General features: G+C 38.0%; 4 protein-coding genes and 1 long non-coding RNA gene across 10 annotated transcripts in view; 2 read left to right on the forward strand and 3 right to left on the reverse strand.

The window, feature by feature from the left end:
- LOC104791353 overlaps positions 1-5,100 on the forward strand; it is an 11,678-nt gene extending 6,578 nt beyond the window's left edge. The window contains exons 3-5 of the long non-coding RNA XR_768896.2: positions 3,866-4,091; positions 4,540-4,672; positions 4,847-5,100. This is a non-coding gene — a long non-coding RNA (uncharacterized LOC104791353). The remainder of the gene's footprint in view (positions 1-3,865; positions 4,092-4,539; positions 4,673-4,846) is intronic.
- On the forward strand, positions 14,161-16,994 carry LOC104791355 (zinc finger CCCH domain-containing protein 45-like). Its single transcript, XM_010517210.2, has 4 exons — positions 14,161-14,576; positions 15,137-15,316; positions 15,434-15,558; positions 15,645-16,994. Exons 1-4 carry the CDS (start codon positions 14,520-14,522, stop codon positions 16,810-16,812), a joined length of 1,530 nt encoding a protein of 509 aa, XP_010515512.1. The 5' UTR covers positions 14,161-14,519; the 3' UTR covers positions 16,813-16,994.
- LOC104791354 (60S ribosomal protein L8-2-like) lies at positions 17,256-18,591 on the reverse strand. Its single transcript, XM_010517209.1, has 2 exons — positions 18,006-18,591; positions 17,256-17,786 (listed from the first exon to the last, which is right to left on the reverse strand). The coding sequence occupies exons 1-2, from the start codon at positions 18,443-18,445 to the stop codon at positions 17,447-17,449; spliced, it is 780 nt and encodes a 259-aa protein (XP_010515511.1). The 5' UTR covers positions 18,446-18,591; the 3' UTR covers positions 17,256-17,446.
- LOC104791356 (UDP-galactose/UDP-glucose transporter 5B-like) lies at positions 19,767-22,406 on the reverse strand. Of its 6 annotated transcripts, none has more exons than XM_010517214.2 (9): positions 21,934-22,406; positions 21,592-21,690; positions 21,418-21,457; positions 21,226-21,318; positions 21,064-21,123; positions 20,867-20,966; positions 20,660-20,739; positions 20,454-20,543; positions 19,767-20,136 (listed from the first exon to the last, which is right to left on the reverse strand). In XM_010517214.2, the coding sequence occupies exons 2-7, from the start codon at positions 21,687-21,689 to the stop codon at positions 20,723-20,725; spliced, it is 408 nt and encodes a 135-aa protein (XP_010515516.1). In that variant the 5' UTR covers position 21,690; positions 21,934-22,406; the 3' UTR covers positions 19,767-20,136; positions 20,454-20,543; positions 20,660-20,722. The 6 variants fall into 6 exon arrangements, with proteins under 6 accessions (XP_010515516.1, XP_010515517.1, XP_010515514.1 ...); XM_010517215.2 differs by having other exon boundaries at positions 21,058-21,123; positions 21,631-21,690; positions 21,934-22,405; XM_010517212.2 differs by having other exon boundaries at positions 20,454-20,535; positions 21,058-21,123; positions 21,934-22,405.
- On the reverse strand, positions 24,248-24,597 carry LOC104699068 (auxin-induced protein 15A-like). Its single transcript, XM_010414418.1, has one exon. The coding sequence runs from the start codon at positions 24,533-24,535 to the stop codon at positions 24,248-24,250; it is 288 nt and encodes a 95-aa protein (XP_010412720.1). The 5' UTR covers positions 24,536-24,597.

Genomic DNA, 25,504 nt, shown 5'->3' on the forward strand with positions numbered 1-25,504 from the left:
AAGAGGAGAGTGATTAGAGGTTGTGGACATCAATGAGTCCACTCTCCCTTACCATTTTGTGCGATATCCTGCATCTCTTTCGAAGTAATGGTAACCCCTAAAGACTCTATAGCTCCACCATTAAAACAGTCTTTCATCTACCAAGCCTCGATTTCACTAGCTTAATGCCCTTAATGAGAAGCTCACGCCAATTTTAATTGAATGTAAAGAGTCTTTGTCTGGAAAGTGATCTTTTTCTGGGTTTGATTGCCAATTATGGTTCTGGTTTTGGAGATGTTTGCTGGAGAAGTTTTTGGTATAGCTTGTTCTAACACATGTGGTCTGCAGGTCATGGTCTACTCACGGTTTCTGAGATTTTTGCGAGTTCCCACCTTGGCTCTCTTGGCGCTTGGTTTGAGTTTGTTTGAGGACAAACAAAGATCTAAGTCCGGGGGAGTTGATATGTTACGGTTTTGACTCACTTTGACCCCGTTTATTTGATAGTTTTGTAGTTGTTTGAGTCCTTTTCAGGTTATAATAAGAGGCTAGGAAGCTAAAAGCAAGGATTGGAACAGCAGGAGCAATCAGAGCAGAAAGGAGTTGAATTGGAGCAGAAAAGCTGATTTTAGACCCAGGAGCACATGCTCCCGATTTCCGAGCACATGCTCCCAACTCTACGGTTTCATGACGACACGTGGCAAGCATCTAGGCGCCGATTCCCTGCCTAATTCCCCTTATTTTAGGCGATCCTTTGTGAGAGAAAGAGGGCTGAGATCGCTTTTTAATAGGGAGATTTGAATTTGGAATCTTTCCTTATTTTTCTCTACTTGTATGCTATTTAACCTAGGGTTTTTAGGAGAGAGGGATATACCTTTTTCTTTTGTTTTTGAGCGACGTTTTTGTGAGAGGGAGAAGAGCGGCTACCTTGTGAAGCATTCTCTGAACCCTTTTTATTTTTATGTCATTGAATTTCTCATCTTTTGCTATGATTCATTTCTCTATGTCTGAGTAGTTTTCTTTGCTAGATTAGGGGTTTCAAAAGGGGTTTCATGGGTTAGCAACAGAACACAAATAGGGCTTTATATAATCGATTGTCTTCACTATTGTTAGACTTAATGCTTAGGTTGATTTGATCACCCAATCTATGATTCTAGGTTTATCTATTCATCAAAAGTGTAATAGGTTGCTAGAAAAGACATTAGTGGGCAAATTATCCTAGACCTGCGAAAGTTGATGTGTAGGTGATTTGTGAACTTATCATTCCTGTTCTTTAATGCTTGTCTGCGATTCTGGGCTCAAACGACAGTTTAGGGTTTATGGACCGCCGAGCATGTGCTCCGGATGTCTGAGCATGTGCTCCGCGTTTCCGCACAGAATCGATCAGATAGAGTTATTGATACCACGACAGTGGATCAGTTTATATTTATGTTTGAGTTCTAGACTGGTACTTAATCTATGCCCTGAATAGTTGTTTAGTTGCTATCTCTGAAATTCCCGAGAATTACCCCTGATCTAGTGTTTTGCTTATTGCCTTTTTATACCGTTTTAATCGCGTTACTGTTACCAAACAAACCCAACTTTGAATTGTCTTAGCTTGAAATTGAACCAATAGAACCATAGAGTAAAACTTGGTCTTCGTGGGATTCGACCCCTAAGTACTACTTCTTTGCTGTGCACTTGCAGTAGGAAAATAGGGTTTAAAACTCTGTGTATCAGTTTCCACCATACTCTTGAACTTCTTGAAGGTTGCAAAAGTATATGACTTCAGCCTCAGAAAATAAACCCATAACATATGTGAGAAGTCATCTGTAAAGGTAAGTATATACACACTCCCATTACAAGATGGAGTTTGCATTGGACCACATATGTCTGTGTGAATTAAGTCTAGCACTCCTATGCTCTTTGTTTCTAAAATCCTAGGAAATTTTTCTCTGCATTGTTTCCCTTTTACACACGCTTCACATACCTCCTGAATTACTTTGAAGTTTGGTAGGCCTTTAGCCATTTGATTTGCCTGCAGGTTGTGTAAGTTGTGGAAGCCAGAATGTCCGAGTCTTTTATGCCAAAGTTCAGACAAGTTCTCCTGTTTGGCCATCCTTACACTCTCCTCAGCTAACTGCATGCGCAACAAGTAAGCATTTCTTACTCTTTCTACTTCTGCAATCTTTTCCCTTCCTTGATTGTAGATTGTACATTTGTTGTCTTCAAACACGACCTTATAGCCGTTTCTTGTCATTTGTGGAACACTTAGAAGATTTTTGTCTATCTCAGGGACAAGTAGAACATCCTTGATAGCTCTTACTCCCTTCTTGGTCATCACTTCTATGTCTCCCTTTCCTGTAGTCATTATTCTCTCTCCATTTCCAATCCTGATAGGAATTTGAACACCTTTTGTCTATTTTTGTAAATAACCTTTCCTCCTTGGTCATGTGGCTCGTTGCACCACTGTCTATCAACCATATTTCATCATTGTTTGTATGATTTACCTCCTAAGCTGCACTAAACAACCCATACTCCTCTTCTACTTCTGGTTGTATTAGCTTTTTCTGACATTCTCTTACTATGTGACCATGTTCTCCACACGCAAAACAACCTCTCCTTGGTCTGAATTGTTTCCTAAAGAACTGGGATCCATAGTTTTGAGAAAGGTAGCACTCACCTTCATTGTGGTTGCTCTTCTTACATATCTTACATTGTCTTCTCATGTCCTTCATTTGCGTTGTCATTTGTTCCATGAAACCTTGTAGAAACACGCTCACAGGAATCGACCATGCTCTGATACCATGTTTTTTGTTACTCTGCAACAGCCTCTTTCTCTCTTATCTCAAAGTTTCCTTAACTTCATTAAACACCTTCCATCACATATTTATACTTAGGTTAACACTTTAACCTATAGTTTGTAGAATAACAATAACCCATTAACATGTGGGCTTAATTAACTAAGACAGGCCCAATAATAAAACCATTAACCCTTTTTCTTCACTCACGACTTCTCTTCTTCTCTTCCGATCAAACACATCAATGGCTCTTTCTTGATTCTTCTTCTTCCAAACTCTGATGATACTAATTTGTGGATTAATCAAAGATTGACTTCCAACAAGGTCATGGGAGAGTTTTCGTTCAAAGGAAGAGGATGATCTCGGTGAGGAAGAGAAGGAGGCTGCTGTGGGACGGAGTCCCCTTGAACCAGTTTGAGGGCAGGACAACTACAATTATCCATTGAACAACCCACCACTCCGAGAGGCACACAGAAGAATAGACAAGAGATTTTTGGAGATCGATGGTGGTCACTTTTAGGGTTTTTCAATTAATATATTATACATACTAGTGTTATGGCAATAATTTTTATTTTTACTAAAGTTAATAATATTTGAGTCACTTTTGTTAATTGTGGAACGACGTCGCGAAAAAAACAAAATTCTATGGATTTCTCTTCCAATTATGGCCCCAAAAAATATAAAAAAACCCATAATATATTATAGTCTAATAATGAGAGAATCGTTTCTGAAACAGGGAGCCGAAGCAACGTATAAGGAACGATACGTGTCATATTTCGGTTGTAGTACGTACCAATCTGGGGACTTGACAAATTCAGACAAAGCAGTGGGTGGAATATTTGGTTTTGTCTTAATCAATTTGTTCTGTTCTTTTGATACTCACTAATCAAGATTTTGATTTTTCCTCACTAATCAAGATCACTAATCAAGATTTTGATTTTAAATCTCTATTAAGAAAGAGTAACACAAAAAAGCTGTGTGTATGTTGCAGGTTGCAGAGTTGTTTTTATCGAGCCATGGCTAAAGATCTTTTTAAATCTCTATTAAGAAAGAGTAACACAAATCTCATCCCTATTTATTATTAAAAAAAAGCTGTGTGTATGTTGCAGGTTGCAGAGTTTAAGCGTCTTCTTGGTGTTAAGCCAACACCGAAGAAGCATGATCCGTCTTGAAGCATTTCTTAGGTGTTCCTGTTGTTGCTTATCTGTCTTCTTGAAAATGAAGCTTGATCATTCTTAGATATGAGATGGAGTTTGGGAAACCTGCATTTATACAAGTCACTGATGCTGAGATGGGATTCAAGAAGATTTGTTAAGATTGCTCACTCTCGTAGGGGTAAGACTCATTTCGTTTAGTGTTAGTGCAGACTGATCTTGTTGGTGAGCCAGAACTAGCTTCAGTGATGCAGCGGTTTACTAATTTCTTATTACAAGTCATTCTGAATATGCCATGATCCGTCTCTATAGTAGCTCTATGCATTTGTTACGGTTTATTGTGGTTTAGCTCTGGTTTATTGCTGGTGGCTAACTGTTTTTAGCTGTTTCAAGATGTGAACGATTAGCTCAACAATTGATTTTATCATCTGATGAATATGGATTCTTCAAATCTGCTTTTATTATGAGTCTAGTGATCATATTAATTAATGATGAAGGATAACTACACTGAATTGAAATCTTACACAGAGTGGGTATGGTGATAAATCTTTTGTTACTGAAAACTCTTTTGTTTTCCTTTTTTCTAGATGAATGGTGATGACATCGTTGTGTTTATTGAATGCTTGCAGGTTAACCTTTGTTTTCCTAGCATTTGATGTGTTCTTTGAAATCTTTTGTGTTGTGCTGGCATGTCTTATCGGAATCGCACTCTGTTTCTGCCTCCTCTGCATTATTGCTCTTCTTTACGCAGTTGTTGGGCAGGTATGTCATCTGGTTTCTTGATCGAGCCATGGCTGATTTGTTTTTATCCAGCCATGGCTAAAGTCTCACTTTTATATCATCTGGTTTCTTGATCGAGCCATGGCTGATTTGTTTTTAAGCTTGATATAAATCTTAACTGTAAAAATGTTGTCACTTGGCTATATACAATCTTAGGTCTATGGTTGGGGAAGAGGAGAACATGCAAGGCTCGGGTTAGGTGACAATGGCAGAGGTGACAGTAGCCAACCATGTAGGCCGATTTGACTGGAGGGTAGAGGCTGGTCCAAATGGGGATGAATCTGATCTTTCTGAAGCCATTGGTATCGATGTTTGCCGCAAGTTTCCTCTCATTGCGTTTCCATCTTCTGTTATGCAAAATGCTTTCTCTTTCACCTCGTTTTGTAACACTAATAAGAAGAGTTGTAAGAATTGACAAACCTTCATTTTGGAATATAATTAAGCAATTGTTTAAGAAAAATTGAATTAGGATGATTAAGCAACTTTGATAGAGTTTCTCTAGTGGAATAATTATATGATTAGTTTAATTTAAAGCAACTTAATAGAGGTTCTGGAGTGGAGATGGTCTCACAACGTCTGTTCCGCCATTTCCATCTAAGAACCCAAAAATTACATTCTCAACTTCTCATTATATTGCTATCTTCTGTGAAACGACGTCGACTGTTACGTTCGCGTGATGAATTTTGTAGAAAACATGGAACAAGCAAACTGATAAACATGGAACAAGATATACATAACCATGTTGAAATTCATGAGAGCACTAAATCTGAAAATGTTTTTTTAAATACTTGTGAGATATATCCGGATCGGGATATTACGCAGCTGAACGACCTGGTTTAGCTCTCTACAAGAAACGCTACTACAAAGTTAGATTGTACAGTCAGATCAGGACGCATATGCTTAATAGTTAAACTTGTCATTTAGGACAACTTTTTTCTCCTTACACAAGCAAACACAACAAACGGTACCTCATAGCATTTCTATATTCTTCTACATAAATCTTTGTTTCAAAAGAGTATCGAATCTCTCACAAACACAGACACACCCACACTCACACATCAGACACGACACGAATGAGAGTAGTCGCTTATTCGGCAGAGCCTCTTCCCCCCTTGCTTGCCTTAAGACCACACAAACTCTCATCCCTTCTTAGTAAACATACATTTGGATCCGACTCAACCCTACGCAACGTGGCATTTCAAGGTTGATTGTTTCGGCTTATGGAGAACCAGCTTGTTCGCAGAGGTCTAGCAGATCCAATGTCTGCAACAAACATAACAGTCAACACATAATCAAGTCTCAATAAACCTCTATATGTAAAGGATCGTTACTTATATCAGTTGATGATGATCATAATGCTTCTACAAGAGCTTAAATAATTTAGTTCCAGTCCCAGTTCCAGGTTCCAATTCCACATGATGAAACACAATATAGACTTTTTGTTTTGAAGAAGGTTAAATATCACCGTTTAAAGAGGACATGACTTTTTGCTTTCTTTTATAATATGATATGTAACAATTCAATCATTATTTATATATGTACTTATTTTACTTGTTATTGACATTCACCATAACGAATATGGACACACACCTCAGGAAGAGAGAGCTCATCACTATAGATATCCAAATCTACCAGTAGTTTATTGGTGCGCCAGACGTTCTTCGAACCCTAATCCCTACCCTTTAACAACATTTTCACAGAACAAATTGTTACCACATTGATGAGTTAGGATCGATGCCCTGCAGGACCAGCTTGGGCTCCATTGGGACGGCTAGTGGTGGGCTAGCAGGGTCCACAAACGGTCCGTTGGGGCGGCTAGCGGGGTCCACGGGATAGATTGTCACATATAAGCTCCTTATGGCGTCCACATAGGATTTTAAACAACCTATCGGGATTTGACATGTCACTGATTAACATTTTCAAAATTTACAGGATTTTCTATATTATAATTTTTAAAACGACCAATCAAAATCAGATATCTTAATATTTAACATTTTTGAAATGATGTAAATTTTTTATATTAAAAAACTGATAAATAAGTGTATGTACAACATCCCACATTGGCTATAAAATTTTTAGACAATGGCTGAGAACCACTATAAATAATACTAATATGCTTCCTACTACGAATGATGATGCGGACATCAACCCTACCGCCAAAACCGTTGAACCAGATCATGTACCACATCCTGTACCAGAAGTACGAGAAGGCCCTGTGACACGATCAAAGACTAAACAGCTAAGGAAGAGGTTTAACCTAGCTGTTCAAGACATTGTAAGCTCCCTAGAGCTGAAGGACGTCAACTGGTCTGTACCACCATCATGCCACCACAACCGAGATGACCACATTGCTGAGGAAGAGCTTGCTGAAGCCTTCACCCAAATGAGCCTGGATCAAACCAGTTCCCCAGGTATGAAACCTCTTTTGGCAGGTCAAGGAACCTCAAGAATCCAAGAGAAGACATCGGAGCTGCAAGAGACGTGTGATACAAGCTACACCTCCGAAAGCAATCAAGAGAGTGAAGATCAAGACCAAGCCATAGAGGACATGGACGAGCATCAAGAGACTGATCAAGATACTCTAGAGGAACTCCAGGAAGACCCCTACTTCAATAAACAAGCCAACAATCAAGTACAAGACAAGAACCCTGAAGTAGCACATCGAGTAGTACAAGAAGTGATTCAGAGAACATCAATTGGGCCTAGATCGCATCCAGGTAAGTCTTATTCAATATTTTCGATCCTTGCAGGTCCCACCAACCCCAACAACGGCTAGAAGACTTGCTCATCAAGAGAGATCAAGTCTACTTTAGCATTTTCTTTTATTAGTTTATTTACTTTCCAAAAACAATGGTTTTGTGTTTGATTTTATTTGCTTTCCTTTGTTGCATTATTTTGCATTTATTTCGGCCTTAGGGCTAGCTGAAGGACTCTTATAAAGTCCCCCTGCAGCAGTTGTACGATTTTTCACCTTTGATTATCAATAAAATACTGAATTTTCTTACTTCTTCTCTTTAAGTGTTCTTGAGAGAATAAGCTTGTTCTTTGTCTTGTGTGTGAGATTCCACAAGGCTGAGTACATGTACTATATCATAGACCAATCACATCTCTGTGGTGTACTTCATCTGGTATTAGAGCACAGTTCACGTTGTTTCCTTGCCAGGTTTATCTTTTCCATTTACTCTCATTTAATTTGTAGCTTTTGTTTTATTTTATTAAAAAATAATAAAAAAATATATATATATATCTTAAGAATCTTAGTTTGTTGCAGCCTTGTCTCTAGGTTGTTTAGTTTTATTTACAAATACAAAAAAAAAGAAATCACCGTTTGTTTCCGTTAGTCGTCTGTTTCACTGTTTCAGTCTCTGTATTAGTTGTTGTACTATTTCATCTCGCATTTAAAAAAAAAACAAAAAAAAATTCCTTTTTAGCTTTTGTTTCATTGCTTTTATAGTCTAATACTGCTTTTCATTCGTAAAATTTCACTCACTATGGGAGAAAATGCAGATATACCCCAAGACGCCATGATGCAAATGATGAGAACCCTCACAGAGCAGTTGAGAGGACTCGGCGATAGGATAGGCCGTTTGGAGCAACCTTAGGCGAGGGTTGACATTGGACCAGATCCAGAACAAAGGAATGTCCGCGACGAGGAAGACGAATCCATTGACATGGATGATGATGATCCACCACCAGATCCATTAAGGCGTCAACATCAGCGGAGAGAAGATCCTTTGATGTGGAACCGTGCTAGAGAGGTAGAACCACGAGAACAAAATCGAGATGTTAAACTAATACCTCCTACTTTTGCAGGAAAGTCTAATCCGGAGGTTTACATGGACTCGGAGAGACGTATGGAATACATATTCCAATGTTATGGCTATGGAGAAGCTCGAAAGGTAGCCCTTGCATCGGCGCGGCTCACCGACAATGCCTTGTCATGGTGGGATAGGACAGTAGCCGATAGAAGGAGGCAGCGGTTTGCTACCATCAGCAGTTGGGGAGATATGAAGTACCTCTTGAGGTTGAGGTATGGCCCTGATCATTATCAAAGAGACTTACAAAAACGTTTTAGAAAATTGTCTCAGGGAATAAGGACTGTAGATGAGTATTTTGAGGAGTTTGAGAAGCTCATGAACTCATTGGAGCTGGAAGAATCGAGTCAGTCCCTAATGGCTCAATTCATTGACGGCTTGCAAGAGCGTATAGCCCGAAAGGTGGAGACATCGAACTACAACAGCCTACATGAACTACTTCACAAGGCTGTACAAGTAGAGTAGCAAATCCAGTGTAAGATGTCTTTAAGGAACCGTACTAGAAACAACACGCCTTGGAATGCAAGCAACAACCGGAGCATAGATAAAGGCAAAACCATAGACAATGACTCAAGGTTCAAGAACAATTCTAGTGAGGCACCTAAAACCTCTAAACCCGAACCAGGTAAGTTCCCTAACACTAGTCAATCCCGTACCCGTGACATTACTTGTTTTAAATGTCAAGGCAGGGGACACATGGCGAGAGAATGACTGAACCAAAGGGTGATGATTGTCACACCTAGTGGAGACTATGAGTCTCAAGATGAGTAAGATGAGTACCAGACTGATCTGGAGAATGACGTGGAGTATCCTGAGGTAGGAGAACTCCTTGTGATCCGGCGTATGCTGAGTGTACTTGTCGACCCCGAGGAGAAAGTTCAAAGGGAAAATATATTTCACACTCGATGCACAATCAAGAACAAGGTATGTAATTTAATTATTGATGGAGGTTCTTGTACTAATGTTGCTAGCAAGTATATGGTGGACAGGTTAGGTCTTCAGAAAACAAAGCACCCGAGGCCATACAAACTTAGGTGGCTTAACGATGACACCGAGCTGAAAATTGCTGAACAATTTATTGTATCATTCAGCATCGGGAAATATCAGGATCAAGTCATCTGTGATGTAGTTCCAATGAGAGCCGGACATCTTCTTCTTGGAAGACCATGGCAGTTTGATCGAGCTACAACTCACGACGGTCGAACAAACCACTACACTTTCACGCACAATGACCGTAAGTTCAACCTTGCCCCTCTAAGTCCTTCTGAAGTTCATGAGTTGCAAAAACACATGAACAAAGAGGTCGAGGTAAGGACTTCTAACCTTTATTTGAGATCCAATGAGATTTGTAAAACCATGATTGCCAAGGGCACCGTGCTACTAATGTTTTTCAAAGAATGTTTAAGTACAGGTACAAGTGAGCTTGAACTACCCGCTGAAGTACGAGCTGTACTAGATCAATACAAAGACGTGTTTCCGGAGGAGATACCACCAGGATTACCCCCTATTCGTGGCATTGAACATCAGATCGATCTTGTACCAGGTTCTGCTCTACCTAACAAACCAGCTTACCGAATGTATCCAAAGGAGTCTAAGGAGTTAGAGAAGCAAGTGCGTGATCTCATGGATAAAGGGTACATCAAAGAGAGCCTCAGCCCCTGTGCGGTACCAGTTCTCTTAGTTCCAAAGAAGGATGGTACATGGAGGATGTGTGTTGATTGTCGAGCAATCAACAATATCATCATCAAGTATCGACATCCCATTCCAAGACTAGATGACATGTTGGACGAGTTAAGTGGTGCAATCTTCTTCTCCAAAATTGACTTGAGGAGCGGCTATCACCAGGTCCGAATGAGGGAAGGAGACGAGTGGAAAACCGCGTTTAAAACCAAGCAAGGTCTCTATGAGTGGCTTGTCATGCCATTTGGGTTAACCAACGCCCCAAGCACCTTCATGCGACTAATGAACCAGGTTCTAAGGTCATTTATTGGTAAATTTGTTGTTGTTTATTTTGATGACATACTTATTTACAGTAAGTGCCATTCTGATCACATTAAACACCTAGGGTTAATTTTGAAAACGCTTCGGAAGGAAGGCCTTTATGCTAACCTAAAGAAGTGCTCCTTTTGTACTGATAAGTGTGTGTTCTTAGGTTTTGTAGTGAGTAAACAGGGCCTACAGGTGGATGAGGAGAAGATTAAGGCAATAAGAGAATGGCCTACTCCAACTTCGATTGGACACGTTCGCAGCTTTCATGGTCTCGCAAGCTTCTACAGGAGGTTTGTCAGGGATTTTAGTACAGTGGCTGCACCAATGACTGCCGTGATCAAGAAAAACGTGCCTTTCTCATGGGGAGAAGCTCAAGAACAGTCCTTCAACACATTGAAAGATAGGCTCACACAAGCACCGGTCTTAGCCCTCCCAGATTTTGAAGTTATGTTCGAAGTAGAGTGTGATGCATCAGGCTTGGGAATTGGAGCTGTACTACATCAGAGAAAAAGACCCGTGGCTTTCTTCAGTGAGAAGTTGAGTGGAGCTACGTTGAACTATCCGACCTACGACAAGGAGCTTTATGCCTTAGTTCAAGCACTAGAAACGTGGCAACATTACTTGTTATCCAAGGAATTCATCATTCACACCGATCATGAAACCCTCAAGCATCTCAAGGGTCAGACTTCACTTAAGAGGAGGCATGCAAAGTGGTTGGAGTTCATTAAGACATTCCCATACGTGATAAAGTATAAGAAGGGTAAAGAGAATGTGGTTAATGATGCATTGTCAAGGAGGTATGCTCTCATAGCTACTATGGAAGCTAAAGTAATGGGATTTGAGCATATCAAGGAGTTATACAAAGATGATCCAGAATTAGGAGAGTGCTACAAGGAGTATGGCAAAGGAGCATACCAAGCATTCTACTTGCAGGATGGGTTTCTATTTAGAAACAAGCGGTTGTGTATTCCTCAAGGTTCCATGCGGGAATTGATACTCACTGAAGCACATGGTGGAGGTTTGATGGGTCACTTTGGTGTCGACAAAACCTTGGTTGTGGTAATGGAACACTTCTTTTGGCCCCATCTGAAGAAAGATGTTGAGAGATTTTGTGCTCGATGCATTGTTTGTCACAAAGCAAAATCCAGGTTACATCCTCATGGTCTTTACTTACCATTACCTATTCCTAACGCCCCTTGGGTAGATATTTCTATGGACTTTGTCTTAGGATTGCCAAAGATTAAACACAATGATTAAATCTTTGTTGTTGTGGACCGGTTCTCCAAGATGGCACACTTCATCCCATGTGACAAGACCAACGATGCGACGAAAACCGCAAATTTGTTCTTCAAGGAAGTGGTGCGTCTCCATGGAATCCCAAGGACAATAGTCTCTGATCGTGACACCAAGTTCTTGAGTCACTTTTGGAAGACACTTTGGAGAAAGTTAGGTACCAAGCTTCTATTCTCTACAACATGTCATCCCCAAACGGATGGACAAACTGAAGTGGTAAACCAAACTCTCTCTACTTTACTTAGAGCCACTCTTGGTAAAAATATGGCAACATGGGTTGATTGTATACCTTTTATCGAGTTTGCTTATAATCGTGTTGTCCACTCGGCTACAAAATTATCTCCTTTCGAGATAGTCTATGGAATTAACCCTTTGTCTCCATTAGATTTAGCACCATTGCCTCAGATAGAACAGGTTTGCCAAGATGGGCTAAGAAGAGGAGAAATCATCAAGAAGTTACATGACAAGGCCAAAGCAAATTTGGAAAAGAAGAATGCCGACAACAAACGCAAGGCTGATCGGGGAAGAAAGGAGATGTTATTCAAACCGGGAGATTGGGTTTGGTTGCATATGAGGCCTGAGAGATTTCCAACACAATGAGCTTCTAAGTTATCACCAAGAGGCGACGGTCCATTTAAAGTTCTTGAGAAGATCAATGACAATGCCTACCGTTTGGAGCTACCAAATGAGATAAAAAATTTTCACACTTTTAATGTAGCTGACTTGTCTGCTTATGATCCAGGAGATTCAGTTTTGAGGACAAAACCTTCTCAAGAGGGAGGGAATGATGCGGTCATCGATCCTACAAACCAAACCGTTGAACCAGATCCTGTACCAGAAGTACGAGAAGGCCCTATGACACGATCAAAGGCTAAACAGCTAAGGACGAGGTTTAACCTAGCCGTTCAAGACATTGTAAGCTCCCTAGAGCTGAAGGACGTCAACTGGTCTGTACCACCATCATGCCACCATAATGGACATGATCACATTACCGAGGAAGAGCTTTCTGAAGCCTTCACCCAAATGAGCCTTGATCAGACCAGTTTCCCAGGTATGAAACCTCTTTTGGCAGGTCAAGGAACCTCAAGAATCCAAGAGAAGACATTGGAGCTGCAAGAGACGTGTGATACAAGCTACACCTCCGATAGCAATCAAGAGAGTGAAGATCAAGACCAAGACATAGAGGACATGTACGAGCATCAAGAGACTGATCAAGATACTCTAGAGGAACTCCAAGAAGACCCCTACTTCAATAAACAAGCCAACAATCAAGTACAAGACAAGAACCCTGAAGTAGCACATCGAGTAGTACAAGAAGTGATTCAGAGAACATCAATTGGGCCTAGATCGCATCCAGGTAAGTCTTATTCAATATTTTCGATCCTTGCAGGTCCCACCAACCCCAACAACGGCTAGAAGACTTGCTCATCAAGAGAGATCAAGTCTACTTTAGCATTTTTTTTATTAGTTATTTACTTTCCAAAAACAATGGCTTTGTGTTTGATTTTATTTGCTTTCCTTTGTTGTATTATTTTGCATTTATTTTCGGCCTTAGGGCCAGCTGAAGTACTATTATAAAGTCTCCCTGCAGCAGTTGTACGAATTTCACCTTTGATATTAATAAAACTCTGAATTTTCTTCTTCTTCTCTTTAAGTGTTCTTAAGAGAATAAGCTTGTTCTTTGTCTTGTCTTTGTCTTGTGGGTTCAAAACCTAGTTTGATATAAAAGTTAGAAACTATAAACACTCTAAATTGATTTGTTATATCAATGTCATTAATATGTCACTATAATATGAAAGAATTTACAAAAACCAAGTATATTAAAACAAAAAGTATAACAATATATTAAATTACTCATAATATAATAACTCGCTTTTTAAAAACTAAATGTACAAAATTATGTCTTATAATGACATTCAAGTCAGGATGTAGAATGCACATTGTTGAAAAACTTCGCATACATAAACTAATAACATATCAAAATTTTATTTTAAAATATAAAATATATAAAATATTGTATAAAATAAAATTTAACCAGTGTTATAGCACATGTACTTATATAGAATCATTAACAATATAAAATTTACAAAATATGTATATTTTTTCAAACAATCATGTTTAGCATATGATTTTATTGCATAATGTTTTATCAAAAAAACTTTTTAAAATAATCACATAAATTATATTTTATATAAATTAACAATATAAATAAAATGAATTTCGATCTGTGATAGAGCACTCGTCTTAATCTACAAATATATAAAACGTGATAAAATTACAACAAAATAATATACTATTTGTTTTCTTATTATTTGTTTAAATATATATGGTGGCATAACACACGTAATTGAACAAGTAAATTGCTTCCCTAAATCCTCTTCTGTAGACATCACCACCGTACTTACAAAAATACATAGAGAAGAAACAGTTTTTTTTTTCCTTTTTGGGCGAAGAAGTATCTTTACCTCCCCGCCGACGTCTCTTCTTTCTTCTTGTCTTCTCTCTCTTTCATCGCTTTCTGATCCTTCTTTTTCCATCATCGTATTGACCAACTCTGTAAACGAATCTCAAGAAATCTGTAGATTTAGCCATAAAAAAAAAAAAAAGTAACTAACAATTCGTATTAGATCGGGGGGCTATTTCTCCATCTCAAATCTGATTAAACACGATCACCGATTGAATTTGTTATTAATAATAATAATAAAAAAACGAATTTGGGGGTTTTAAGAAATATGAAGAGATCGAAGAAACCAAGGGTTTCATGGCCACCAGGTCCTAAGCTTTGTCAGGTACATATGTAATCGTATGTTCCAATGTTTTTTTTTTATTTATTTATTTATAATCCAGCTTTGTAACTTTCAATCTTGATTACCCAAAATTGATCCATCCTTCCAATCTCGATTACAATTTATAGCCAAATTTTTGGAAACTTAAAAAAATTTGAATCCTCTTATCGAATCTCGATTTTGAAACTTTACATTGAACCCAACGAATTGATACGTACGATCTTGATGAATCTGTTTAAAATTGATTATCTCAATCCAATTGGAAGATAAAAATTGAATAATTGGAATTGTGAAAGTAACCAACTTTGGTCAAGAAACAAGTTTGTTTTGGATCTGGATGTATAGTGTGAATCTGCTGCATCAATTCCATTACTCTGCGCAACTAATAAATTTACAATCTTTGTGGTTGTTGGATTAATTCATTCATTCATTACCTAGGAAGCATGAGAGTGGTTTAGTTAGTTAACATGATTTTGATAACACAGAAAGAAAGATGATGAAGACTCTCTCAGCTTTGTTTCAGCTTTTCTAACTAATGTTGTGTGGATGTGGAATTTGGACAGGTTAAGATGTTTCGAACTGAGCAATGTCCGGCCAAAGTTGCTTCTCAGCCTCTACGTCATCTTAAGCTATCATCATCTCGAGGACCACCAGACCTTCCACCTGGTTTTGAAGGAAACCACTATGCTGTTAAGCCTAATGTTTCAAACATTCCTCGCAGCAAATGGAAGCGACCTCCTCAGGTAAAAATAAAAATAAATGAAATATATATATATAATCCAGAATCAGCGGTAGAATCCCTTGTAAGCAATCGTTTGTTGTATCTGATATTATTATGTGTTTCTTGGACAATAAAACAGTTCTCTCTCAGTGATGCTTGGCTTGTTGGAGGTGGTGGTGAAAGCACAGAAATACGTACTGAAAACTTGAGGATTTCTAAACTGCTGCAAGCTATCTATCCGCACCGCTCTGCTATCCCTTCTCGGTATTTTCATTTGCCTTCTTTTTTTCTTGCATTTGAGGCCTCTTAGGTTATCCTGCTGATCGTATTCTGTTTTTCTTTTCACGCAGACCCTCTGTTTCACCCGTTGTGGAAGCTGAATGCTTTGATGACAGCAAAACTCCTGCCATTCGTCTCACTCCCATTGAAGACGAGTCTGAATCTTCAGAGGATTCGTCCCACAGTACGGTTGAATCCGGTTTTACCGCAAATAAGCAAGGTCAGTTGGAGACCAAACCACCCTGTTCAACCCAGGAACGGGCTACTGGTCTTGCACCAGACTTGAGTCTTGCTGCTTCTGCAGCTCTGGCTGCACTGATGAAAACCAAGGAACAGGGGAGTATGGTTGATACTGATCTACTTATCAAGTTCCTCAGCAACCCGAAAATTATCAAGAATCTGATCACTGACTCATCAGGTAAATCCTCTGAAACTAAGAATCCGCCCGTTGACACTAACATCAACTCGACTACTAGACTTGTTCCGCAACCTGTCCCCGCCTCATCCATGGCTAGAAAGCCGCAGCCAGTAATGATACCGCAAGAACATAGTGTTGCAGCGTCTCCCTTTTTTACTAACCCTCAGAGACGAGTATCTCCTCCCAAGCCTGGAACTGGAAACATATCCCCACCTAAGCCTATAAATGTTGAACCGTCTAGTATACCAATGCCCGCTCATTTTCATGTCAGTATAGCTAAAGAACAACCTCTGCCTGCTCGGTTCCCATCGAGTACTCTGCCAATGAACCTTAACCTCCACAGACCTCAAAATGTTTTCTCAGAACCAAAGGTAATAGTAAACCCTCAACCCCAACACCAACCCAGTTACGCATTCCGTACTTCTGAAATGAACAATGTTCAATCATCAATTGGACTTGGAAGGGGTCCTCAAACCGGTTTCAATTCTTATCCAATTAATATAAACCGGGGAGATGCTAATGGTAGACCTAATCCGGTAGTACAACCCATGAAGGGTCTAGACTATTTCAAGAACCTTATAAGGGAACATGGGACAGATAATCATGAAACTAACCAATACATTTCACAAACTGGAATATTCAATGGACGCATTGATAATAATAAGATTCAGAAACAATGTATCTACTTTGGCACTGCGAGTGGATGTAAGCTGGGAGATAGTTGCCTCTATGTTCATGACCGATTTAGGCCCAACTTTGAGGCAGAGGCTCCGACGGCTAAGAGAATGAAGTTTGGAAGGTATGAGAAAAATGGTATTTGAACATAATTTTGACTCTGGTTCATTCCAAATCACAAAAATAGATTGCACTCTCTAGTCTATGTCTATCGCTGATTCAGGAACAAAAAAAAACTGAGGTGATACCCACTTTCAATTTTGATCAGTGCACCAATTTTTGATTCATTTAAAAAAAGATGGTTCTGTTTAGAGCACCAGTTTAATGATACACCAGTCTAAGAGGTTGAGAAAACATTCATTTAAATCATGATTACAACATTAATTTGCGTCAGGATTATTTGAGAATTATGTCCAGTAATTATTAAAGAAAGAACTGATAACTAGAGTTGAGTTTTGTAATCGCTTAAAAGTGAAAATGATGGAAGAATATAGCAAGAGATGTACTGCCATTGCAAGAAATAGTAGACCTCGATAAGTAACAATTATATGTAGTAAAAGAAACACCATCAAGATGACCCCAAAAAAATCTCATAAATTAAATAATTCAAAATTCTACCTCTAAACGGCAGATTCAATACGAAGCTCATAAGCTTTCAACAAAAAAAAAATATATACTAAACGTAAACGGCAACAATGGAAAGGGGTGTTAAGACTTTAACAGAAATAAGCAAAACAAAATCAAGAAAGCAGAGAAGAGTGTGTGTGTTTCAAGTCAAGTCTAGTAGTCTGCCTTGGCTGCTAGTGTGGCAGCTGTACCTCTGCGACGACCAGTTCTCCTTGCAGCAATTTGACCAACCTTAGCACCAGCAGATGTATCACGCCTGACCGTACTGGCGTGACCAATGTGCTGATGGTTTCCTCCTCCGTGGGGATGTTCCACTGGGTTCATGGCAACACCACGCACAACAGGCCAACAGTTCCTCTTCACTCTGTACTTGTGGTATGCATTTCCAGCCTTGAGAAGTGGCTTCTCTGTTCTTCCTCCACCCGCAACTTGCCCAATCATGGCTCTGCACCCACTTGGCAAAACCTTCTTCGCTCCAGAAGGAAGCTTAATCCTTTTTATATATGGTAAAAACAGATCAATATATATTGTTAAGTGCCACTCAAGTCAAGTTATAAAATGATGTTCCAGTAATATAATTAGGGTTTAGACATAATATAACAATAGTACGCAACTTAAAAATGAAGATTCCGATTTTAACAAAGGTTTCAAGGAGAGTTCTTAACTTTGCATTTGGAAGCATGCAAACTATTAACTGATTTGGAGAAATTACCTGGTGGTTTTGCTGTCAGGATTGTGAGCAATTACGATGGCGTAATCACCAGAAGCCCTAGCAAGAGCACCACGGTCGCCGACATGGAGCTCGACGTTGCAGACAACAGCTCCCTCCGGGATAGATTCAAGCGGAAGAACGTTTCCGACCATAAGATTAGCCTTCTTACCACAGTAGAGGTATTGTCCGGTGTACATACCTTCGGCGGCTACGAACAGCTCCTTCTGCTTCATGTAGCGGAAAGGATGACGAAAAGCGACGCGAGCGAGAGGAGCACCACGGCCAGGGTCGTGGATGATCTCCGTCACCAATCCTTTGAGGTAACCATTGCGCTCGCCGTAGTCGAGGCTCCGGAACTTAGCTGGACCCTTGCGGTGGTGTGTGTGGGACTTGAAAACGGAACCAGCACCCTTACGCTGAGCCCTAATCACACGACCCATCTTCCTTACCGCCACGTAACCTACTTTTTTCCCTAGGTTGTGTAGCCTAATTTATAGGGATGTTCTCATAACAGAAACCCTAATTCTCCTTAGTCGTGGGCCTCCATGTAACCTTAGTCTAATTAAAAAGCACAGGCCGTACTTATGTTAACCCAATTTGGTTATTAAAAATGTTTGCTTTTTACGATTCTTATTTATTTTATTTTATTTTGCAAAAGTTTACTTTAATTTTATCATGTCAGAAAAATCAGATTATTTGCATTTGAATTTTCGAGTATTTTCTATTAAGGGCATGCAAGGAGAGGAGCTAGAGCGAGCTATCTCTATATGTCAACACTACAACTCGTTTAGGCACATAGTTCATTTCATTAATTTGTTGTTTAATCTTTGTGTCAAACTCAAATCTAGTATCTCCTCCAAAAATTATAGTCTGTCTACAGTCTACACCATGGACCTCTTAATGTAACGTTAATTACCAATTATATATTTGGCTGACAAGTGACAATATATGCAAAATTAAGAATTAAATAGCTTTTTTATAATAAGTTATTTCGATTTTGTCCAAAAAACATAAGTTATTTCGATTATATCTATGTATAGTTGTTTATATATGCTTAACTATCAGTTAGCACCGCCGGTATACAAGTATAGAAGTATATTACAAAAAAAAAAGTATAGAAGTATTGGATTATCAAAGCTAACACATACGTAGATCGTCAATCGCAGGGCATGCCATTTTAATAAATCAACTTGCATGCTGCTTAACAATATACGCATGACTAATGCTAATTTTTTTTCGTTTAAAAAGGATGAGTTGTTCAATCATAAATTAAAACCAAAAATACTACAGGATAAAATATTTGATAAATATATAGTATAGTCATGTAGGAAGCCCATTTTCATGCTTGTAGTATGTCATATATTCCATAGGCGCACCTGCGTCGCGTTTACTTGTTTTGTGTGTTTATAACACTGATTAACACTACAACAAATATATACATTGTTAGCACGAGAGAAACGCTATAATATGTAATTCATAGCTCTTTTACAAACGCTATGTTAGGCCACTGTTATTGTAGGTACCTCACATATAATAGCGAATAATTCGTATGCTATGGTATAGTATTATACCATAGCAGTACAGAAATGCTATGTTATACCGTTTTTCAAATTTTTAAAAATAATATTATAAGTCATTTTACACGCTATGTTAGGTGCTTGTACCATGACTATATCATAGCTCTAATCGAATGCTATTTTATTTAATGTTGTTTTTTCTTTCAAAATTTATTTAATTAGATTTATATTTGTATATTTCATAAATAATCAACATAAATAACTTTAATATTACATTAACCAAAATAAGTTTACATAAGCGCCACCAAGTCTTAAACAAAATAAAACTAACATTACAAAGAACAGAGACAAACTTACATGTACCCAAAAATAAAACTAACATTACAATAAAACTAACATTACCCATCCAAGCCTTTCTTACTCGTAGAGAAACCACTCTTTAGCTGCTCATTTTGCCTCGAAACAATCCAATGAACAACCACTAGTTCACTTTGAATTTATGAAAAAAGACATGTTCCACGTAATCCTCTCCATATGCATTTGCCCATATGAAACAAAAGAATCATGAGAAGCCACAATATGCCATTAACTATAAGCACATAGCAATATGAGCCCTACATTAAAGACAAGATTCACAGAATGATAAGAATAAAGAATGACTGACTAGAGTGTAACTAGATTCACACAAGAATTATGACTATAAGAAACACATTCAGAAACAAAGGAAGCAACTAATTACATGTTACAACCCCTAACATATAAGCCAACTTTAGCCTAATAATCATCAGCTGAAAGCTTGAATCAATTGTCATATACAACTAAAACAAAGCAAAAAAGAGAAAGAAAGAGGAAAAAAGTCTTATTCCTATAGAATTTTCTTGTGGGAAAACGACTAACAGAAAAAGATTGCAGAGACAAGTAAGATTCTCACCAGTGAAACTCAGAACACAAGAACAAAGTGTTGTGTAGAATATTTGTTTATGTATCTCCATGTGCTTGTAAAGCCATCAAACCTGTTACACTAGCCAATTACCAAATACGCAATCATGATTCGAAGTATTGAGATTCCTACTTTCCGAATCTGAAAGCAAAATCTTAGTATATGATCAGTGAAACTAGTTACACGGATTCACATACCCAAGATAACCAGCCATAAGGGAAACACCCCAAACAATATTTTCCCTTCCCTTATTGTACGGGCTAACATCGTCTCCTGCCTACAACTCAGATTTACATAAACAAACTTCAGTACATCTAACCTGGATGCTCATGGTAATTATGATACTTAAACTAACCGAAGCCTTTTATAATGATTGGGGTAATGAGTTTAGAGCAGGTTTATACCGGAAAAAAGAATAAAGACAGAGCAGCCAAGGGTCACCAGAAAAGCCTCTAAATAGTCAAATCCCTTGTACTTCTTCTGCATGATGAGTGTTCCCCATACCTGTATAGAACACAAATATAAGAATGTTTATACTAAACTCAAACACATGAGCTTCCATCTTCTACCAATATAAAAAAGTGTTATAACTTACTATTACATGTATCATTTCGGCACATTTAATAAGAGTTTGGACTGGGAAGCTCACATACTTGAGAGCCTGAAGGCATTATAGATAGCACAAAAAGCAATAATATATATATAAAGAATAGACATAAAAAGTTCATAAACTAAAAGGTGGAGGTGAAAGATAAAATCCCACCTCGTATTGGCATGTTGTGGTTAAGATATTAGTCACTGATATAAGGCAATATTTATAAACCGGAGCTACAGGATTCAAAACTTTCTTGATTGCCTAAAAATTAGAAGACCCAAAAAGGGTTCTTAACAACTTTGCCAATCAGTATCAGTAAGAAAATAAAACACAAAGCTGGGTATTTTTTTTGCTAGTTACCAGTAAAGCACAAGCATAGACAGCTGTTGTAGTGAGCCGACTGCAGAAAACAAGAAACAAAGAGTGCTTAAAATACTTTGTTCACTCCATAAGGAACTCTCATTATCTTCTCCTACAAAAATTACAACAACAACAACAACAAAAAACCCACAGAAAATTCCTACTCACGATTACCGATCTACGAACAGACCATGATAAGAATGTGCTACATACGCAGTTGATTCTAGAAGCACAAAAGGATCAGAAGCATCAAAGTTCAATGTCGTCGTCATGCTGCAATATCAACCAAACCACAAAATATCTCAACAACAGAAAAAATCAAACCATAACACTTAAAACCAATTTTTGTACAAAGATGACCAGATATATCAAATAGTATTCACTAGCCATACATTAACGACATAAGAATCTCACACGTTATATCTACTCAGGTTCTAGGTCAGTAAGAGACATAAAAAGGAGAAATATAGAGAAGAGACACATAAGAGAATTCACTGAAGTGTAGGATCATCTTACTATTGTTGAGAACCGAGATAGGCTCAACGGTAGAAGAATCCAGTAGATCTCCGGATGAAGGACGACGGAGAGAAGGAGGACTGAACATTAGCTTCGTTGGAGGATAAGGATGCTCGAAGGAGAGATTCGAGAGAGGCTTCACGGTCATGGAATCAGAATCAAAAGAGAGGATGTCGATGCGGTTGTTATAATCTTCGAGGAAGCTTCCGACGGCCATTCTGTGGCCGGAGGAAGTGTTGGCGGCGCAGAGAGATGAGAAGGCTATGGCATAGTGTGGATAAGACGAATCGTAGGTTAAGGCGGTTTCCGATCTAGATAACGAATCTGGAGCTGAGTTATCCATGGCGAAATGTGTGCTCTGAATTCGATTCGATGATAGTGAGAGAAAGTTTCACGGTCAGTGTCGGTCAGATTTTTTTTTTTTTGAAGAGATGGAGAACAAATCAATGGAGACCAGAGGCTATACAGGAGAAGAGTCAAAGATTTTATTTGTCCTTTGAAAGATTTTTTTTTGGGTTTTGTGCAAAAATACCCTCCAAGTAATTATTTTTTGCAAGAAAACCCTCCACATCAAATAAATGCAGGTCAATACTATGATCTCAAAAGTCACCCGCAATATAACCCTTCTCTGTATTTATGACGTGGCAATTTAAAAGTTTTGTTGTTTTGAGAGCTAAAAAATGGCAGAGCGTTCAGATTTATTTATTTTTAACAAAAAAAATTCATTTGTCTTCTCTGTTCTTCGTTTCTAAGCCCCTAATCCAAAGAAAAATTCTGATTTTATGTTAAACTGCAGCAAACTTGATTTAGTGCTATAACATTAATCTGTGGAAACACGTTTTAGAAAACTAAACCCAGAATTAGCGTCAAGACATGTTAATTGGTCGCAAGGGAACTTCAACATCTCAATGTTAATCCAATAACATAGAATACAATCAATTGGGTCAAATTTTTAAAACCCGATATGTTAATGGACACGAAAGATTGAAGCAAACCCAACCAACCCAAAGAGTTCACATGAGAGCGAAGTGGCAGATGATGACGGCGAGATTTGCAGGGAAATGGAGGGGCGACTTGCGGTGCGGACAATCACTGGCGGCTTGAAACTACCCTCGGAGGTTGTCAGCAAGAGGCAGATTTATTTTTTTGTTAAAAATAAATAAATCTGAATGCTCTGCCATTTTTTAGCCCTCAAAACAATAAAACTTTTAAATTGCCACGTCATAAATACAGAGAAGGGTTATATTGCGGGTGACTTTTGAGATCATAGTATTGACCTGCATTTATTTGATGTGAAGGGTTTTCTTGCAAAAAATAATTACTTGAAGGGTTTTTTTGCACAAAACTTTGGCACTTAAAAGTTTTTTTTATGTAAGATCTGAAATTTTTCCCCAAATTTTAGCTGAATAAGGGATTTTGTTTTCTCGTATACTGAAATTTTTGTCATAGCAGTGTTTTAGTGCTATCATATAGTAATCAAAATAAAACATCATCTTTTATAACATTTCAGTAAAATGAGCTATCTTCTACTGCTATCAATATGGGTTTTTCTTGTAGTGTAAGATCAGAATTTCTCCACCTAGTTTGTAATATCGTTAATTACTATGTTATTTTCTCAGCATATGTAAAATAGGAACAAAATTAAAAGTTGGATGTAAAATTTGACATTCAGATCGATATATTGTGGCCCCATTATAATATGACTCATATCGTTTCATGAACCATGAGTAATACTAACACTGATTATAACATGTCAAAATTTGACATTTTGTTATTAGTTCATGATGAAATTTCAATGTTTTTATTTATTTATTTATATGCCATGTTAAATGCAAAATTACAGAACTTTTTGAGAGGTATCTTTAGTTTCATGATCACTACGTACGATACATTCATATAAATAACTAAATTGGTATGCGATCGATGTCAAAGAAAAAGTCTAAGTCAGTATAGTAACTAGTAAAGAATATTTGTGTGCATAGAAGACGTAGTACGTTTTGCGATATGTTATCTTCCTTATACCCATCAAGCAAAATTAAAGAAGCATATACATAATCCTCAGTAATCGAAACTCGAAAGTTACACGGTTATATATGTAAACTAGACCAGATATATATAGCTCCAGTTACGCCTCGATCATGAGTGAGTGTATATATTGTAGATATAGCCATCGTTAGACACAAAATTGAAGAAAGGTGGAACACAACAAGATAAGCTATCATCAACATAAACTTCTACATTAATTGTATTGACTTAATCCTCTCATCAAGTGAGGAAGAGTAAGAGGCTCAAAGTATAACTAAGACTTAGCTAGTTAGTAAGATGTGATGGAGTCTAAGAGAGAGAGAAATATGTTTTGGTCACAAGGAATGGTGAGGCCTCCCTCTTGCCTAAACCCGAACTCTTCCTCCGCTGCTTGCAGCATTATCTTGAAGGTTGGGTGATTGAGGAATGTGATGGGGACGACGTGGCGATCTCTGGAGTGGCCCACGTAGACAGCAAAATGACCCTTCTTAGGGACGTGTTCGCTGCTCTTCTTCCCCAAGCTTGAACATCTCTTCAGCATCTGCTTCAGTGACTTACTTGCTTGCTTTATCTCCATTGTATTCTAATATATATACTCTCGTTGTTTACAATACTAATGAATGAGAATGTCTCCAATTATGTTTCTGTTATTTTTGACTCCTAGAGAGAGAGATAGCTAGTGCCGCAAATACACATAGGATATATATACTGCAGATCGAGGCAAGTTTGACTGGATTAATCCTGCGTTCGGAATTGGAACATTATTTTTTTGAAAACGATGGCGAGTTTTCTAACACCAAAACCGATTGATTAAGAAAATTAAGTGCTCTAATTATTTAGTATTATGCCCTAATTAATACCTATTACAGACACACAAACATCATCACGTACGTTACCATAGAATATACAATTATTTTGTGCAGGAATTAAAAAACTACAGAAGACGTATAGTGATATATATAGACCAAAATGAATGAAACATGTTACATAAATATTTATTATATATATTCTGTAAACGCCAAAGAAAAATAAAATAAAATACATATGTAGTTCAAAAAATGGTTAGGGCTTAAACGTACGGGCCACTCAATGCGCGAACGCCTAAATGCCTAATTCGAGTTTATATGATATGATTCTAGCTACGCACTTACAATATAAAAACATATAATATATATTTGCTATTAGGCTATTATTAGCCTTCCACAAAACTACCAAGGGCCAAGGGGTATTGGCTCCCGTTTGAAATATGGAGTTACTCGTGTGGATATATGTAGGTTAGGGACTGATGATTTCTCTAAATGCTTGAGGACCAAATTTTCATCTCGTAAATTGGTCATCCTCATCCGTATACGCCTTTTAGCAACAAAACCAAGTTTGGATAATCTAGGACTGGGTTTGGCCTTGGGATTTTACTGTTAACATATATAGAAAAAAAAAAAATCACAAACTCTCGTTTAAATCAAAATTTAATATATATCCCAACAAGACATTGTGATAAGTAATTGTTTAGTAATATGTAACAAAATCTAAGTTGAATGAATCCCCC

The sequence above is a fragment of the Camelina sativa genome, chromosome 6 (genome assembly GCF_000633955.1).
Source record: "Camelina sativa cultivar DH55 chromosome 6, Cs, whole genome shotgun sequence".
In the NCBI taxonomy this organism is placed as follows: domain Eukaryota; kingdom Viridiplantae; phylum Streptophyta; class Magnoliopsida; order Brassicales; family Brassicaceae; genus Camelina; species Camelina sativa.

Bases quoted from the DNA above. Each gene is read 5' to 3' on its own strand.
- LOC104791355 (XM_010517210.2), top strand. From the start codon at position 14,520: ATGAAGAGATCGAAGAAACCAAGGGTTTCATGGCCACCAGGTCCTAAG. The intron at 14,577-15,136 runs GTACATATGTAA...GAATTTGGACAG, and splicing joins CAGGTCCTAAGCTTTGTCAG to GTTAAGATGTTTCGAACTGA. The intron at 15,559-15,644 runs GTATTTTCATTT...CTTTTCACGCAG, and splicing joins CGCTCTGCTATCCCTTCTCG to ACCCTCTGTTTCACCCGTTG.
- LOC104791354 (XM_010517209.1), bottom strand. From the start codon at position 18,445: ATGGGTCGTGTGATTAGGGCTCAGCGTAAGGGTGCTGGTTCCGTTTTC. The intron at 17,787-18,005 runs GTAATTTCTCCA...ATATATAAAAAG, and splicing joins CCTGACAGCAAAACCACCAG to GATTAAGCTTCCTTCTGGAG.
- LOC104791356 (XM_010517212.2), bottom strand. From the start codon at position 21,689: ATGACGACGACATTGAACTTTGATGCTTCTGATCCTTTTGTGCTTCTA. The intron at 21,458-21,591 runs GTAATCGTGAGT...TGTTTTCTGCAG, and splicing joins CATGGTCTGTTCGTAGATCG to TCGGCTCACTACAACAGCTG. The intron at 21,319-21,417 runs GTAACTAGCAAA...TCTAATTTTTAG, and splicing joins TCTATGCTTGTGCTTTACTG to GCAATCAAGAAAGTTTTGAA.
- LOC104699068 (XM_010414418.1), bottom strand. From the start codon at position 24,535: ATGGAGATAAAGCAAGCAAGTAAGTCACTGAAGCAGATGCTGAAGAGA.